Source organism: Melanaphis sacchari, unplaced genomic scaffold (genome assembly GCF_002803265.2).
Source record: "Melanaphis sacchari strain LSU unplaced genomic scaffold, SCAv2.0 Contig182_pilon_pilon, whole genome shotgun sequence".
Classification (NCBI taxonomy): domain Eukaryota; kingdom Metazoa; phylum Arthropoda; class Insecta; order Hemiptera; family Aphididae; genus Melanaphis; species Melanaphis sacchari.
Window position 1 is genome coordinate 74196 of NW_020270870.1, and position 15323 is coordinate 89518.

Here is a 15323-nt window from a genome sequence, read left to right on the forward strand (position 1 = left end):
CCTATATTTCAATATCATTATACCTACGTACCTTCTGTATATTTTGTTTTTGTACTTAATAGTGATATTAAATTAAGGTCCATTACATTTTATTTATTATTTACAGTGTACCTACTAATATATGAACTTTTAAAATTGTTTTATTCTATAGTTTACTTAAATATCAAGTACTTGATGTACGAATATATTTACAGTGAAACCTCTGAATAGCGGACACTCTCGGTCGCCGAAATTTTGTCCGCTATTTAGAGGTGTCCGCTATTTAGAGGAAAACATTTTTTTTAACAAATAAATAAATTCAATAATTTTATTTCATATTATTTTTACATTAATTGAATACACGATAAAACTAACATTTATGAAAAAAAAACAGTTACCTAAATTTTTATTTTATTTTTACATTAATTAAATACATACATCTTAAAAAAATAAAAACTAACATTTCTGAAAAAAATCTGTTACTTTAGTTTGTTTACTAATTGCAGGCGTAGTTATTTCGTATGTTAAGGCATTTTCTAATTGGACTGTGTTTGAGAACAATGAACTATTCTGCACCTCGATAGAAGAAATATATTTACGTATGTCTTTTACTGCTAGCAATGCCTCCCGTGGACTTCCTATTTTTGGAATTTCTTGATCTTCGGACCCATCATTTTCTTCATCACTTTCTTCTTCATTTTGTGTAGACATGCTCGTAGTATCAGATGAATTTTCGATATCGGCGTCGTAAGTCTCTACGCAATCGTCTAGTGTTATGTAGTCATTTTCCGTAATTGTATTGTCAATCACTTTAATAAGATTGCCAAGTTCTTCTATTGGTGTAAGTAGATCATCAACGTCTGTAACATTGTTATTACGGTGCCTAAAGCCGGACCGCAAAAAGCATTTCTTCACTGTTTCGGGTTGAATGTTTTTTGAAGATGAAGACACCCAGTAAATTGCATCCAACACGTTGATAGGTTGACTTGAATTGGCATCCAAATCGGCAACAGCTTTACGTAACAACTGCGTACGATATAATTTCTTAAACTGATGGATTACTCCTTGGTCAAGCGGTTGACAATGAGATGTCATGTTAGGTGGAAAAAACACAAGTTCAATATTTTTCATTTTCAAATGTGGATGAGGAGCCGCGTTGTCTAAAAAGAGTAAAACTTTTCTTTTATTTTGACCCATTCTGTTATCAAATTTCATAAGCCACTCAGTCATTATTTCAGTCGTCATCCAGGCTTTTTTGTTCCAATACCAATCGACGGGAAAGTTGTTAATATCCAATTTTTTGAAGGCTCGTGGACGTTTAGCTTTGCCTATGACGACTGGCCGTTCAAACTCACCCAACATGTTAGAACACAAAAGTACAGTTAAACGTTCTTTTGAAATTTTTCCTCCGGTACATATCTCATTTTTAAACGCCATGGTTTTATCAGGTAGAACTCTATAAAACAATCCCGTTTCATCTGCATTAAAAATATCGCATTCTGCGTAATTTGCTATAATTTCGGGTATTTTTGCTTTCCAGTTATTGACGGCCTCTTCATCAACACTTGCTGCTTCACCACAAACTGATTTAAAAGAAATATTATTTCTTTTCCGAAATTTTTCAAGCCAGCCATTAGAGCCTTTAAGATCAAATCCGTGCATTTCAGCGATTTGCTTACTTTTTTCTTGAAGCATCGGTCCTGAAACAGGAAGATTTTTTTCTTGTAATTTTGAAAACCAGTTTAATACTTCATTGTCGATTATAGAGGTTTCTGTTTTTTGTAGCTTTGTCCATTTCCGTTTCTCTTCTCCATTTTCAGCCCAAATTTTGTAAAGAGCGTCTTTATTTGCTATAATATCAGCAATTTGTGTTTTACTAACACTAAATTTGTCTGCTAATGCACGAACGCCCATTGTATTTGATGTTCGAAATTCCAGAATGTCTATTTTTTCTTTTAAAGTTAATCGTTTTCTTTTGCTAGCCATAGCGCAATAAAGTTCGTATAAACAATACGTATAATAAATTCGCACTACAATAAACGTTGGCATCACAAACACAACTAAACGTACATAGGAGATAGGACAATGCATTATAGTTATAATACTTCGTTGACGCGATAATATTTCAATGACTGAACGGATAAGATAAGATTTTCATATACAGTATAATAATGTACACATAAGATGACTTAATAATTCAGGTTTTTATTCAGGTATTCCAAAATAATTCTTAATTTAAGATAAAAATAACTAATATCAACGTCATAAAAGTGTCCGTTATTTAGAGTGTCCTGTATTTAGAGGTTTTCCTATACATAAATAGTGAAAATGTTCCCGTCCCCGAAAAAACGTCCGCTATTTAGATGTGTTCGCTATTTAGAGGTGTCCGTTAAGGAAGGTTTCACTGTATATGTTTAATAACAACATTATGAAACTTATAAATAAATAAAACATATGAACAATAGACATAGAAACAAATTTAAATCACACATAGATAAGCAAAAATTGATAATTTAAATAATTATATATGTTATATTTGTTCATATAACAAAGAACCAATATGATAGACTTCTTTTTTATATTTCCATTTGAACCAACAACAGTTGTTTTTCTAATAACACTATCTTTTTCTAAATTTATTTCACTAACCTTAAAAAGGTAATAACCGGTGTGACAGATTATTGCTCATTAAAAAAAAAAAAAAACACCAAAATGATGTGACTACCATTGTATTCTACAATATAATTTTAAGAGTGGATGTTGAATCAACAAATTGCTTTTTAGATTATATTCTATAGTGTACGGTTATTTATATCTGGATTTTTTATATTTATACATATTGTACTATCTGGTAATACAATTCATTAAAATACGTCGTCAAGTGCAAAAATCACAACATTTGTGATTTTTTTTTTTCAAATTAAGATTTACTTATTATTATCTACTAATAATTATTATCTTTACCGAAAACATTACATTTATAAATATTTAATTATTATAATAATATAAATTTATACTATAAATTATTGTTACAAACATTTAAGTCAATATCGACTTACCATATAACGGCATGATAGGTTCGTAGTATAAGTATGCAATAACTTAAAATTAATCTAAATCTTAAATTCTAAGTAAAGCAATGAATGTATTGATTTTATAATGATGTGTTTTTATTATTTTTTTTTTTTTTTTTTTTTGTAGATGAGAACATGATTAGTTTTCTAAAGATTGCTTCGATTTTAAAAAAATAACGATATTTTGGATATAAAATTAGATTTAATAATTTGTTATCGAGAGAGGCCAAACTTAAAAATTGTCGAACAAAAATTATTCTCATGGTTAAAATTCTTGAAAATTGTATACATATTAATATACATGTATTTGAAATTAGCGTTTTGACGAAATTCATTAAAATTGCAAAATATTATAAACTATTTTGTAGTTCAAAGATTCATAAAAACTTTTCTTTTTATACCTCAGTTTAGTTTTGAAAATTTAATACAAGATTCTTCAGAAATTTTTCATACTGAAATGATAAAATCTAAAAACTGTATGAAGATAATTATGTTTTATAGACATTTCAAGTTCTAACTTTGTCGGAATTATTTATTTTAAACGATAAACGATGATATACCAATTATTTTGTTATAATATGAAAACATTATTCGTGAGATTTTAAAAGTTTATGTATTTTATATTATTATGCATTTTACTAAACGCAATTATATTTTCCGATAATTTTAAAATATTATCTATTTATCAATAGGTGTTGGATCTATTTTACGGTATTTATAGAAATATATTATTAAACTTTTAATCATATAAGTTGATATAATATAGTTTAAATATAGTAGAATTTGTTTTAGATGCTCTAGCATAATACGATTTCCTGCGTAATACGCTCATTGTCACGATTCCCTTGATTTTGATAGCGGTTAACATGTAAATGATTCGGGATAATATACTTTGTATTCCTGGATTAGACGCTCTATGTAAATGATGTTCTGTAGAATAAAATTAATAATCACAATGATGTACAAATTGTACAATATGATTATTGATTCAATAAGGCGCCACAACTTAGTATACATTATGATATTGTGTACATACCATACGATAAAGATTAGCTTTTAATTTATGCAACTAATCACACGTTATCTCCTTGCAATAAATGACACGGTACGCAACGGTCGCTAGTACTAAGTACAGGCACCAAAACGACCGGTCTACATTGTTATCACCACCACCACGGGTAAATACGCAATATAGTCAACTCCCCTACCAATGTCATAAAGGTCAAGGCCGGGAAGATAAGTCGTGTTGGATGAGCTATGACCGCGAGTGACCGCTCGGGTGGCACGTTGGTTGCACGTCTAACAGCGTCTGATTTTCCGAATGTTGTCTAAAAGAACTCTACAATGGCTCTACAAGGACTTAACTTCGTTGGAATCACCAAGTTACGTCCAACCACTGAAGGTTTAGAACGTCTTTGTCGAATCTGTCCAACCAACCTGTTTGTGTGGCTCCACACCGGTGCGAGCATCCACAATCATACGACCAGCTTTCCGTAGATCAAAACCATGACAACCGCCGAAGCCGTGTCATGATTATATACACGAACTAAGAAGATTAATTGTATCTTCTGACAATGCAGATAAAATACTGCATTAAGTTGAAATACTTCCTCTATTCAAAAAATATTAAAAATGCAAAACACAAACAAAATTTCATAATTTTTTTAATGTAAAATAAAGTATGTATGTAAATGTAAATTGCAGATAATATATAATTTGAAATAATAAAAATAAAATTTAATAATAAGTATGTATATATTAGTATACTATACTTGTAATAATAATACAATATAAATGTAATTATAATAAAAAATTCAAAATTGTATGTACAATTTTTTTTTGGTCAATTTTCTGATTTTCTCGTGTAATACGATTTCTCGTTATTTTTACCAGGTCATTTGGAAATAATCTTAAACAAATTCTATTGTATATATTATTATAATCATTAAATACTAATAACAAATGAATGCAATATTTTTTGGAAACAATTATATCAATCTACTATAATAATAAAAGTAAGTAAAAAAAATAACTCATCAAAAATATAAATTACTACCTAGGTGATATAGGCTGATACACCAATCTCGCTCAGAATTGTTATTCCTATACAATGATACAAGTATATCTATCATTGAATTCAAACTTATCACATCTATAGTAGTGAGTCACTTGACACCTAATATTCAGTAGGGTGATATCCACTTTCTTACTTTAAAAAAAAAATTTTATTATGCGTATAAAATATAATTAAACGTAAAAGTTTCAAGTCCCCCAAAAAATTTTTTTAAATTATTACAAAATAACTATAAACGTTATTCTTCGTTTAAATAATTAATTATTCATTGGGTATTAATGAGTATCTTAAATGATTGGTCACAAAAGATAGCATAGGGTGAGAATAATAAAAATTTCATAAATAGCTTTCTGCATATTATTAATAAAGTTAACAGTTTTTAATAGCATAAAAAAAACTAATATATTCTGAAAATTATTTCTTGTTTAGTAATTGATAATATTAATATTCGATGAAAATGTCAAGTCACTGCAGTTATTTATTTTTTATTTAAATATACCAAAATATAAAAAATTGATTGTATTAAAAACTGATTTTACATAAATATTATTTATTTTCTTAAATTTCGTTTTTGTTTTTCCATTCTCAATAGATATTTTGAAAATTTCAGAAAATTTACTTTTAAAACTCTAAAATATCAATTAAATATTTAGATCCAATTTTATGGGTACCTTCAATTTAGAAAATTAAAACATTTTTACTGCACCAAAATGTGATAGCAAATAAAAAAACACACACACAAACGTACCATAATAAAATTAATAATTATTTATCACTCCGCTCAGAATCAAAAATCCGAAATAAATCCCCCTATATTATGTTAAGCTAGATGGCAATTCTTTTAGCTAAAAAAAGCTTCAAATCACAAAAGGAATTCTAATTATAACAACTTGAAAAATATTTGAACACTTTGAACAAATATATTGTTAATAGACATCGATCTTGGCACATGTGTTGAAGTTCCAACCGCCAAAAATATTGTTTTATAGCAAACCCATTTAGTTTTCATCGCAATATTTATGCTAACACACTTCGACTTAAAGCCGGAAATAACATTATACTATTTATGTCTCATATTATAATATTCTTGTTATTTTTGTAAAATTAAATACCAACAGCAAGTTTCCACATTTATATTATTATATACATAATTTATTTATTTGAAGCGTGAACGCTTATTGCTTATAAATACATTTTCTCACTTATACGGTCTTCACTTGGGTTATGCTCCGTTATTTATGACGTGAGGTGCCAGTCGTGTAGCAAATGCTGTATTGTTTTATATTACGTAGGTACGAAAGGGGCGGTGACAACGCGTTTTAATGCGAACGTCGAACGGTTTCGAATAACGTCATAAAATAAGTTAACATGAGCTTTTGCTCAAAACGATACGCACATACGACCGAGTTGTGATACCAGACTCGGTGTACGCACCCATTGTTTTTTATTAACAAAATTAAGTTTTACAGTCTTGGTAACAACCATGTCGATTTATTTAATTAAATTTCCTATATTTTCCATTTCGTGTTTAATTGCGTATAATATCGATTGAAGGTCGCTCATGGAGTGTCATCAAATACAATTTTAATTTTAATAATAACTGTATTGAATCATCCCATAAAATCACAACGTGCACAATCTATCAATTCATAAACATTTATGTCTAATAGAAATTGCATTGTTTTTAGTAGATTTTATTTTAAAATATCTAAAAACCAGTTTTGTATCAACTTTTTAGATTGTTTTTTAACAGTTATATCAGTTTTCTTCTTCTTCTTCTTTTTTTTTTTTTTTTTTGAAACAATCTATGTTAAAAAATTCACATAAAGTAAATACAATTTATATTTTTGCTCAAAAATATTTTACAATGGATTTTACTTGCTCTTGCTGATAAAAAATAACTAATTAATTATTACTATAAGATATGTATATCACGAAAATAGCATCTTTTAAGACTTTGTGGGGATATTTGGAGTGGACGAATGAGAATTAAATTATAAAAATACATACAATTCTTCAAATTTACAAAAAAAAAACCAATTGAGACAGTATGATCTACCTATCACTTCCACCTACTCTAAAATATATAACGGCAAAAATTGTCTAAAAAATAACAGCGATATGAAAATAATATTGAAGATATAATTATAAAAATAACACTGTAGTTTCACGGTTTAGTGTTTTTTTTACTCAACGTATTAAATATCAATATTCACAACAACAAATAAATATGTCACGTATATCATTATAATATGCAGAATAATGTTATAATTATGAGTTTTAAAAATAAACGCTTGACATTGTCATCATTATTACGATGAATTGAAACTGAAATCTAGTGAGTGTTAACTTCCTTTTTATGTACAACGTATCGTTTTAAAGACTGATAGCGTTACATGATACACCTCAAGAAATCTCATAATATTTTATGTGAAAGTAAAATTCAGTCAAAAGTCATAATTTGTAATAATAATAAATCACTATTATAATATAAGTCGATACTTATGTTTATTCATGATAAATAATGAAGTTAATTAAAATGCGTATTTCTTAGTGCCGATTTGTAAAAGATACATTATTTATAATTTAGACTAATGTTGTACATATAAAATCAATCCAACAGCATAAATGAGAACTATTTCCATACTTGAAAAGTTTAAAAATAATTGACCTATTTATTGAAAATATAATATAAACTTCAATTAATTATAATGTTTCAAATTACTATTATATTTTGATGAAATGTTCATTAGCGATTCAAAATATACCGATTAGCCAACACGCCTCACACAATAGTTAGATTTATAATTTATTTTATAATGTCGATCGACTGAAGATAAACAAATTAATTGATTTAAAACGAATATATATATATATATATAATATATATGTATATGAAATGAAATTTAATGTTAGCAGTTGAAAGAAATTCCAACAGTTATTAAATAATAGCAACCAAAAATGATAATGTATAATTATATATTAAAATATTAAATTTTATAAATTCAATTATAAAGCGAAATTGTTCAATATACTATTAAGTATTAAAGTAAAATACCTATGAGCTAAAAATTATTAATTTGTCGTAGTTTATCCAAAAATAATTTTAAATATTTTTCACCACCACCAACAACAGATAATAATTTATAATTTACACTACTAATAATTTAGAAGCGTATTTCAAAGTAATAACTTGCAATTTTTGTATTTAATTGTATTATACCTATTAAGGTGCGAGTAATATATGGAAAGACTATATCTATCAACCGTTTCTTGGAAATCAAAAGATACTCTTGATACATGTGCTTTATGTGAGGAGAAAACCATCCAACCAATAATAAAAGCTGCCATATTTACAAGGACTACATCAACGTCATCATCAATAATTAATAAAAAAACCACTCCTCAAAATTAAAATCCTTTTTACATTAAATTTTTCCATCAATGGCCCCCCTACTAACTTTCACATCCAAACCTATCGCTTATACTCACAAATTACTTCTTAAAATCATATGCCCACACATACACCAATATGACCGACCTCTCTAGACTATAATTTAATCCTTAACAATATTGTGTAATATAATTAAAATTGATGATTTCTCCTTAGGTTTCTATTTTTACTGCAGTTATCATGCTTTTCGTAGAAAAAAAAGGCATAGCTGTTTTCGACCAAAAACGTACCTTTCTCTTTTCGGCTAATTCACTTTTCGACCAAATTTAAAAAAACACCGATTCCCTTTTCGACCAAATCAAAATCTTATATAATATATGTAAAAAAATAAAATATTTGGTATACAATTTTTGTAAAATTAGGGCAATTATATAATTATATAATTTTAAGAATTATTAAAGTAAAAATGCATAAAATGTTGAGAAATAAAATGTAGAAAATTATTTAAAATATAAGAATATTTATACACTAATATTATTTATATGTTAATTTGTCATAGTATGTAATATATATAGTATTATATAAAAAAATAAAATATAAACCATATAAGTAGGTTTTTGACATTAACATAAAAATAATGTTAATTTATAGATATAATATATTCTTATATTTTAAATAATTTTTTACATTTTATGCAATTTATACTTTCAAAATTATCTAATTATACAATTGCTCTTATTTTATAAAAAATTATACACCAATTATTTTATTTTTTTACATATATTACATAAAATTTTGTTTTGTTCGAAAAAAGAGTCTTGCCCGAAAAAAAATACATGATAACGTAATCATTAATTTTTAATTTTCATATCATCCTCTAATTTAATGTCGATTATATACTTAATGGCTTAGCATTTAAGTAAATTAACTGTTATATCATGTACAAATTTCCATAAGTTTGACCACCCTAATACCTTTATAATCACATTTAATTATATACGTATTGTACACAAATTATATAAATTGTAAACTTCAAAATAAAAAATTATACTATAAATTTTAATTTATTTTTACATTTATTAGAACACACATTTTTTATCTAAGGTAATTAACACTGATTATAAATAATTAAAATTATGAATATTATATTTATTATCAGTTTTCGGGGTGGTCTTGTAATGAAATTAAACCAAGAATATTATATTATTTTAGATATGTCATTGATGCACCAATATTGATCATAAGATAACTCTAAGTTGCGTCCTAATGTATCTTTTTGATGTAAATTGCTTCCCGTGTATTTTTGGTGCATATGTAAATTGTATCCCAGTTATTTTTTATGTTAACAAGTTAACTGGTATGATCATTATATTTAACTCTCACCAGTCAAATACGAGAACTTTAATAATCGGCTGCGTACGAGTTAATTCCCGGGTACCTGTTTACCTGCACCGACACCGTTAAGTTGATTCCCGGGTCATTAAAGGGTACGTACGAGTTTTTTTCCTATTGTTGTATATCAATTATCAATAGATTGCACGAGTAAAGAGTTTACGACCGTATAAAGAGTTCGACCGTCACACACAACTCGCTCTTATGTCCACTGAGACCATTCGCGAATTTATAAAAAAAAAACCTCATTACCAGATACCAATTCATAAAAACAATGTGTTACACATTTTTACCAAATTACTAAAGTTTTTTACATTTTTTTACCTAGTTACTACTAAATGTTTTTAATAATAATGTTTTACCTAATTACTACTAAATGTTTTTAATAATAATAAATATAATATAATTCAATAAATAATTAATAAATAAAAATTGAATGATTTTTAAAATATGAAAAAACTAAAAAAAAACAACATTTTTGAGAAACTTGTCAGCCAACCTCCTCGTGGTATTTCTTGGGTTATGCTAATAGGCTGAATATTTTACTAAATATTGAATAAAATATATAATAATCTGGGAATCAACTCGTACGTACCTCTTAATGATCCGGGAATCAACTAATACATGAGAAAAGTCTCGGGAATCAACTCACCTATTGTACAATAATCGTATATAATTCTTATAGTAACAAAACACCATTTTGATACCTTTATTATTTAGTGAACTACTGTAATATTAAATTAATATCTAGTATTTTACTATTATAAAACGAACATATCCTTAAACAGTTAATGTGGTTATTCTTTAAGAATAATAATATTAAAAAAATCCATTGAAAAATCCATTGAAAAATGTCTAAAAATATTACAATAAGCTATGAAATTTTAATTTAACTCTCTTTTTTTTTTTAACTCCAATTAATTCGACTTATATTGTTGTAAAAACTGATATGAAACACTAAAATAGATTTTCATAACCATGCTCGTATATCTAATGGTAAATTATAATATTTCAGATAGCGCAGGCGGAAAAATATACAAATATTAAATTTAACTCTCAAAACGTCTGGAACAATTTCATTTCAAATAGCTTATCAGTCAACTTGTTAAAATTTAAAATGTACTTGTGTTACATATTTTCGACCAATATTTTCCTTCTCATTTTAAAAGTCTTAGGACTGTCAATATTACTCTTATAATATTGATATGGTTAAAAATATTGGTTTTACATTTTTTATACATTTTATATTACTTGTTATTATTATTAATTTTAGTTTTTTTTATTTTTTATTATAACTGATAATTTATAAGACTTAAATCGAATAAAGTAAAAATTTGTATGATAGTATATAATATGATGAATCGTCATATATATGATTATATATATTATATCATTGATGATACATAATAGGAGCAAGGGCCACAACTTACGTATATTATTATCAGGACGCAACTAACATTTACCGGGTATACCATGCCGCACGATATGGAAACTCGGATTTCTAAAAAGTTAGTGTTTATGTAATCTGTTCGAAGATACTATCCAAAACCAATTTTTATATTGTTTTTTAATATTTTTTATTAAATTCGAAAGAAGCAAAGAATGTAATAATTTTAACTTGTGCATTTTTATATTTATTCTTTTTTTTTATCTGTTTAAAAACACGATAATTTTCATAAATATTGCTTCAAATTTCAATCTTTACACCCAATTCCTATTTCTGGTAGTACTTTGTGTTCTTTTAGTACTTTGACGTGCCTCGTTTTAAAATTTTCAAAATTTAAAAATTTACAGGCTTACCAGTTACAAAAAAAAAAAAAAATTAAAGAAAAAACATCAAAAATTTACGGAAAACGTGATTTTTTTTTTGAGATAATTGAAAACATATAACTTGTATAATTAAAATTAAATTGCAAGTTAAAGACACGCAAAATTGAAAATTGATATTTTTTTAATGTATTTTTATTTCTAATGAACATCATATGTGTAACTAGGGTGAACATCTTAGAAAATCTTAAGTCTTTAATATGTTAAAGTTATTTAAAAAATGTTGATAATTTTTCACCTTGAATTACGGCCTACAGACTATAGGTTACTATAGTTATTATTGGTTGAATGAGTTTTTCCTAGGGCCTCGTAAAAGGTAACAATAGCTCTAATTACAATTAATAATGTATTATGTGAAAACACTAAGATAATTGAACATGTTTAGGAGTTCATTAACTAATAATAAAAGATAAATATACACACAGTGGAATAATTATTATAAAACAAACCACTTATTTATAAATTTAAAAGGATTTTAGATGAGAAGAAAAGTAAGTCATATTATACATATTATATGGAAGTGAATACTTGAATTTAATACCAAAAGCGTTTTATCCCGTTAGTGAATTTAACGAGTATATATATTTTTTTTTCATTTGACAGAAAATATGAAATATTTCAAAAGTTTCAGGGTTGAAAAGTTTTGAAAAAATAAAATAACTTCAAATCATTACTTTGTTTAAGTGCAGGTATATCATTGCTACGTAAATACTACACTATAAATGTACACAGAAAACGCTATATAGGTACTATGTTTCCGGTCGCTCAGGTCGAGTGTGCTCCCAGCTGGCACACGAATACAAAAAACTGTTAGGGTACAAATCTTAAACTATACTCGATGAGCAATTGTAGAGTCGTTTTATATACATTATATATAATCATGATTGTATATACTTAACGTGTTCGCAAGTAGAACATTCCACGCAACAATCATGGACACACGCACGCGCAAAGTTTAAACAAATTTTTATCTTCACTCTGGTAATATTTTTAATTTTTCTTTTGGTCGTATGGAACTGATAATTAATATTCTTGAAATTATTAAACCAATATGCATCATCTCCCTGTCGCCGCTGCAGCAGTAATATTATACGTATTTTAGCCACCATAAATCGTACGCCTTTGTTTGACGTTTTTAAAGATTGAAGCGTCATAGATCATGTCCATAAATTATTTACCACAAACAATAATAGCATGTTCTTACAAAACCAAACTTTCATCTTATACGATGGTTTTTCTCGAGTGGCACACACAAAAGAAGCATTTGAAAAGTATTCGCGCTAATAAGTTTCATATAATCCAGTGAATTGTTAAAACCGTGCGGTAGACCTTTTACTCCAAAAACACTTTAATCATTCGTGTAAATAAACAAATTTTTTCGGTGCTTAGAGTATGAAAATGTATTTCTTAGGTCACTGATAATTATTATCATGATAATATAGTAAATTATTTATAATCCAACACCCACATAATATCGGACATCGTGTACAAGTGACATTCACGTTATTATTACGTCACGTACACGTAACTTTTATATTTAAAAGAAATTGTCTTAATATTGATTAAAACAACACAACCAATTTATTGATCAATTAACTTATCATTAAAGTTATAACATATTATAATTCGTTTTCATATTTTAAAGGAAAAAAAAATTGTAATCTCAATGTAAAATTAATTCTATCGATTTTAGATTTGATGTTTACCATAGACTAGCATAGAAGTTAAAATAAAAATACTTTTTTTTATTATTATTATTATTATTATTATTAGTTATACTAACAATATGTTAGAATGTGACATTAAACGCAATATATTTAGAACATTTTTTATCTATATTATGATGTACTAAGAATAAGTGCTTCTTGAATCCAATAAACTTTTTATTACTATATAAAATTAAATTATAACAGTAAAAAATAAGAGAGAAAAACGAAACAACTATCATGAAAATAATTTTAAAATAAATATTAATATATATTATTATATTTTTATCAATAAATTAATTGGAGAGTAAATATTAATTTTTTATTTTATTATAAACCTTTTTGAAATTTCATAAAATGTTCACTGTTCAATGACCATATTTTAAATGTTTGCTATTAAATAATTATTCAGAATGTATTACTTGAAAAGTATCCAAAAATTCAAATACATTCTTTAATAACTTTTTTCATATTTATTCTATAATTTAGATAGCTATTCGAAATAAGAAAAAAAGTATGTCTTACAAATTCTGTAGTGAACGTATTTATATTCTTGACTACAGAACATAATGCAAAAATAAGTATATCCATGTATGCAGTTTAACGTAATATTATTTTATTGTGTATTATTTTTACGAATAGTACGTTTATTTACTTATACCTATCAAATAGGGAAATGGAAGCATTGGAATGGATTCAAAATTCGTTGTAATAAAACACTAAAATATACGAACGAAAATATAACCAAACATACTATACATTTGTAAAGTTTGACAATATAATACAAAAATAAAAAAAGCTTCAAATCAAATTTAATCTGTGAAAAATAAACAAACAAAAACACTAACCAACAACATATAGATTTGTTGGTAAAAATTAGTCATCTCATGTAACCTGGTTACATTCATTACTATTATATGTTAAAATTTCAAAAATAAAATAATTCGTTTTGAGCATTTTTAATTTACTTGAATAAATTTAAAATAATAATAATACATCTTATTGTTTTTGCTGTCTATAAATACTGAATTTAACGGGTCTATACTCTATAAGGTATTATTCTATTATTTATATTATATTATTATAGCAGTCGTCATAACCTCATAATTTCAAAAAATGTCGTCGTTCAAATCCAAAATATTTTTCTATAATCTAATCGTTCAATAACACAAACGTTTATCTAAAATCACATTATCGTTAAGAACCGCACATCAGTTAATAATATTTAATTAATCAAAATCATAAGCAATGAAATTAATTTAGCAAAAAATTTGAAAACACTATGATGTAAATGTATTACAATATAAATATTATCTACTATACGCCATGCTATATTTTATCTTATTATTTATTGAGTCATTTTACAACGAATTTATCAATCGTAATAATAAATGTTAAATTTTTACACGTTAATAAAATGTGAGCAATTTTGAGTAATAGTCCTTCCAGATATCCTGTTTTGGCAATAGAAAAATGTGTGCGCTATTGAACGGTCTAAAATATGTGGTTATGAATAGTAAATGTGTGATTTTGAACGATGACGCCCATCTATTAAACCAAAAAATCTCGATTCGTTAATTTCATTTTTTCCCCGACTGATTATAATATGTCATACGAATCTACAACTTTTTATTGTTTGTGCAAAGTTAATAGTATTTTTTTCAAATGTATTTTTCAAAAAAGTAGTTTATTGAATAAACTATTGTTTCAATAAATGAATTCTAAAAATAAAGTTTTCAGGAAATTTAATCTAAAGAACAAAATGTTTATTAAGTTCAATTTAAATAAATTATATGCAGGTTTTTGTTTTTTAAAAGATAAAATACTTATTTAAATTTTCGTTAACATTTCACTAATGATATCAAATAAGTACTTAT

General features: G+C 26.0%; 2 protein-coding genes across 2 annotated transcripts in view; both read right to left on the bottom strand.

Moving 5' to 3' along the window:
- Positions 1-15323, bottom strand: part of LOC112592642 (ankyrin repeat and death domain-containing protein 1A-like) — an 84498-nt gene that overhangs the window by 56457 nt on the left and 12718 nt on the right. The window lies entirely within an intron of this gene.
- Positions 436-1971, bottom strand: LOC112592613 (tigger transposable element-derived protein 6-like). Its single transcript, XM_025336729.1, has one exon. It carries the CDS (start codon positions 1963-1965, stop codon positions 436-438), a length of 1530 nt encoding a protein of 509 aa, XP_025192514.1. The 5' UTR covers positions 1966-1971.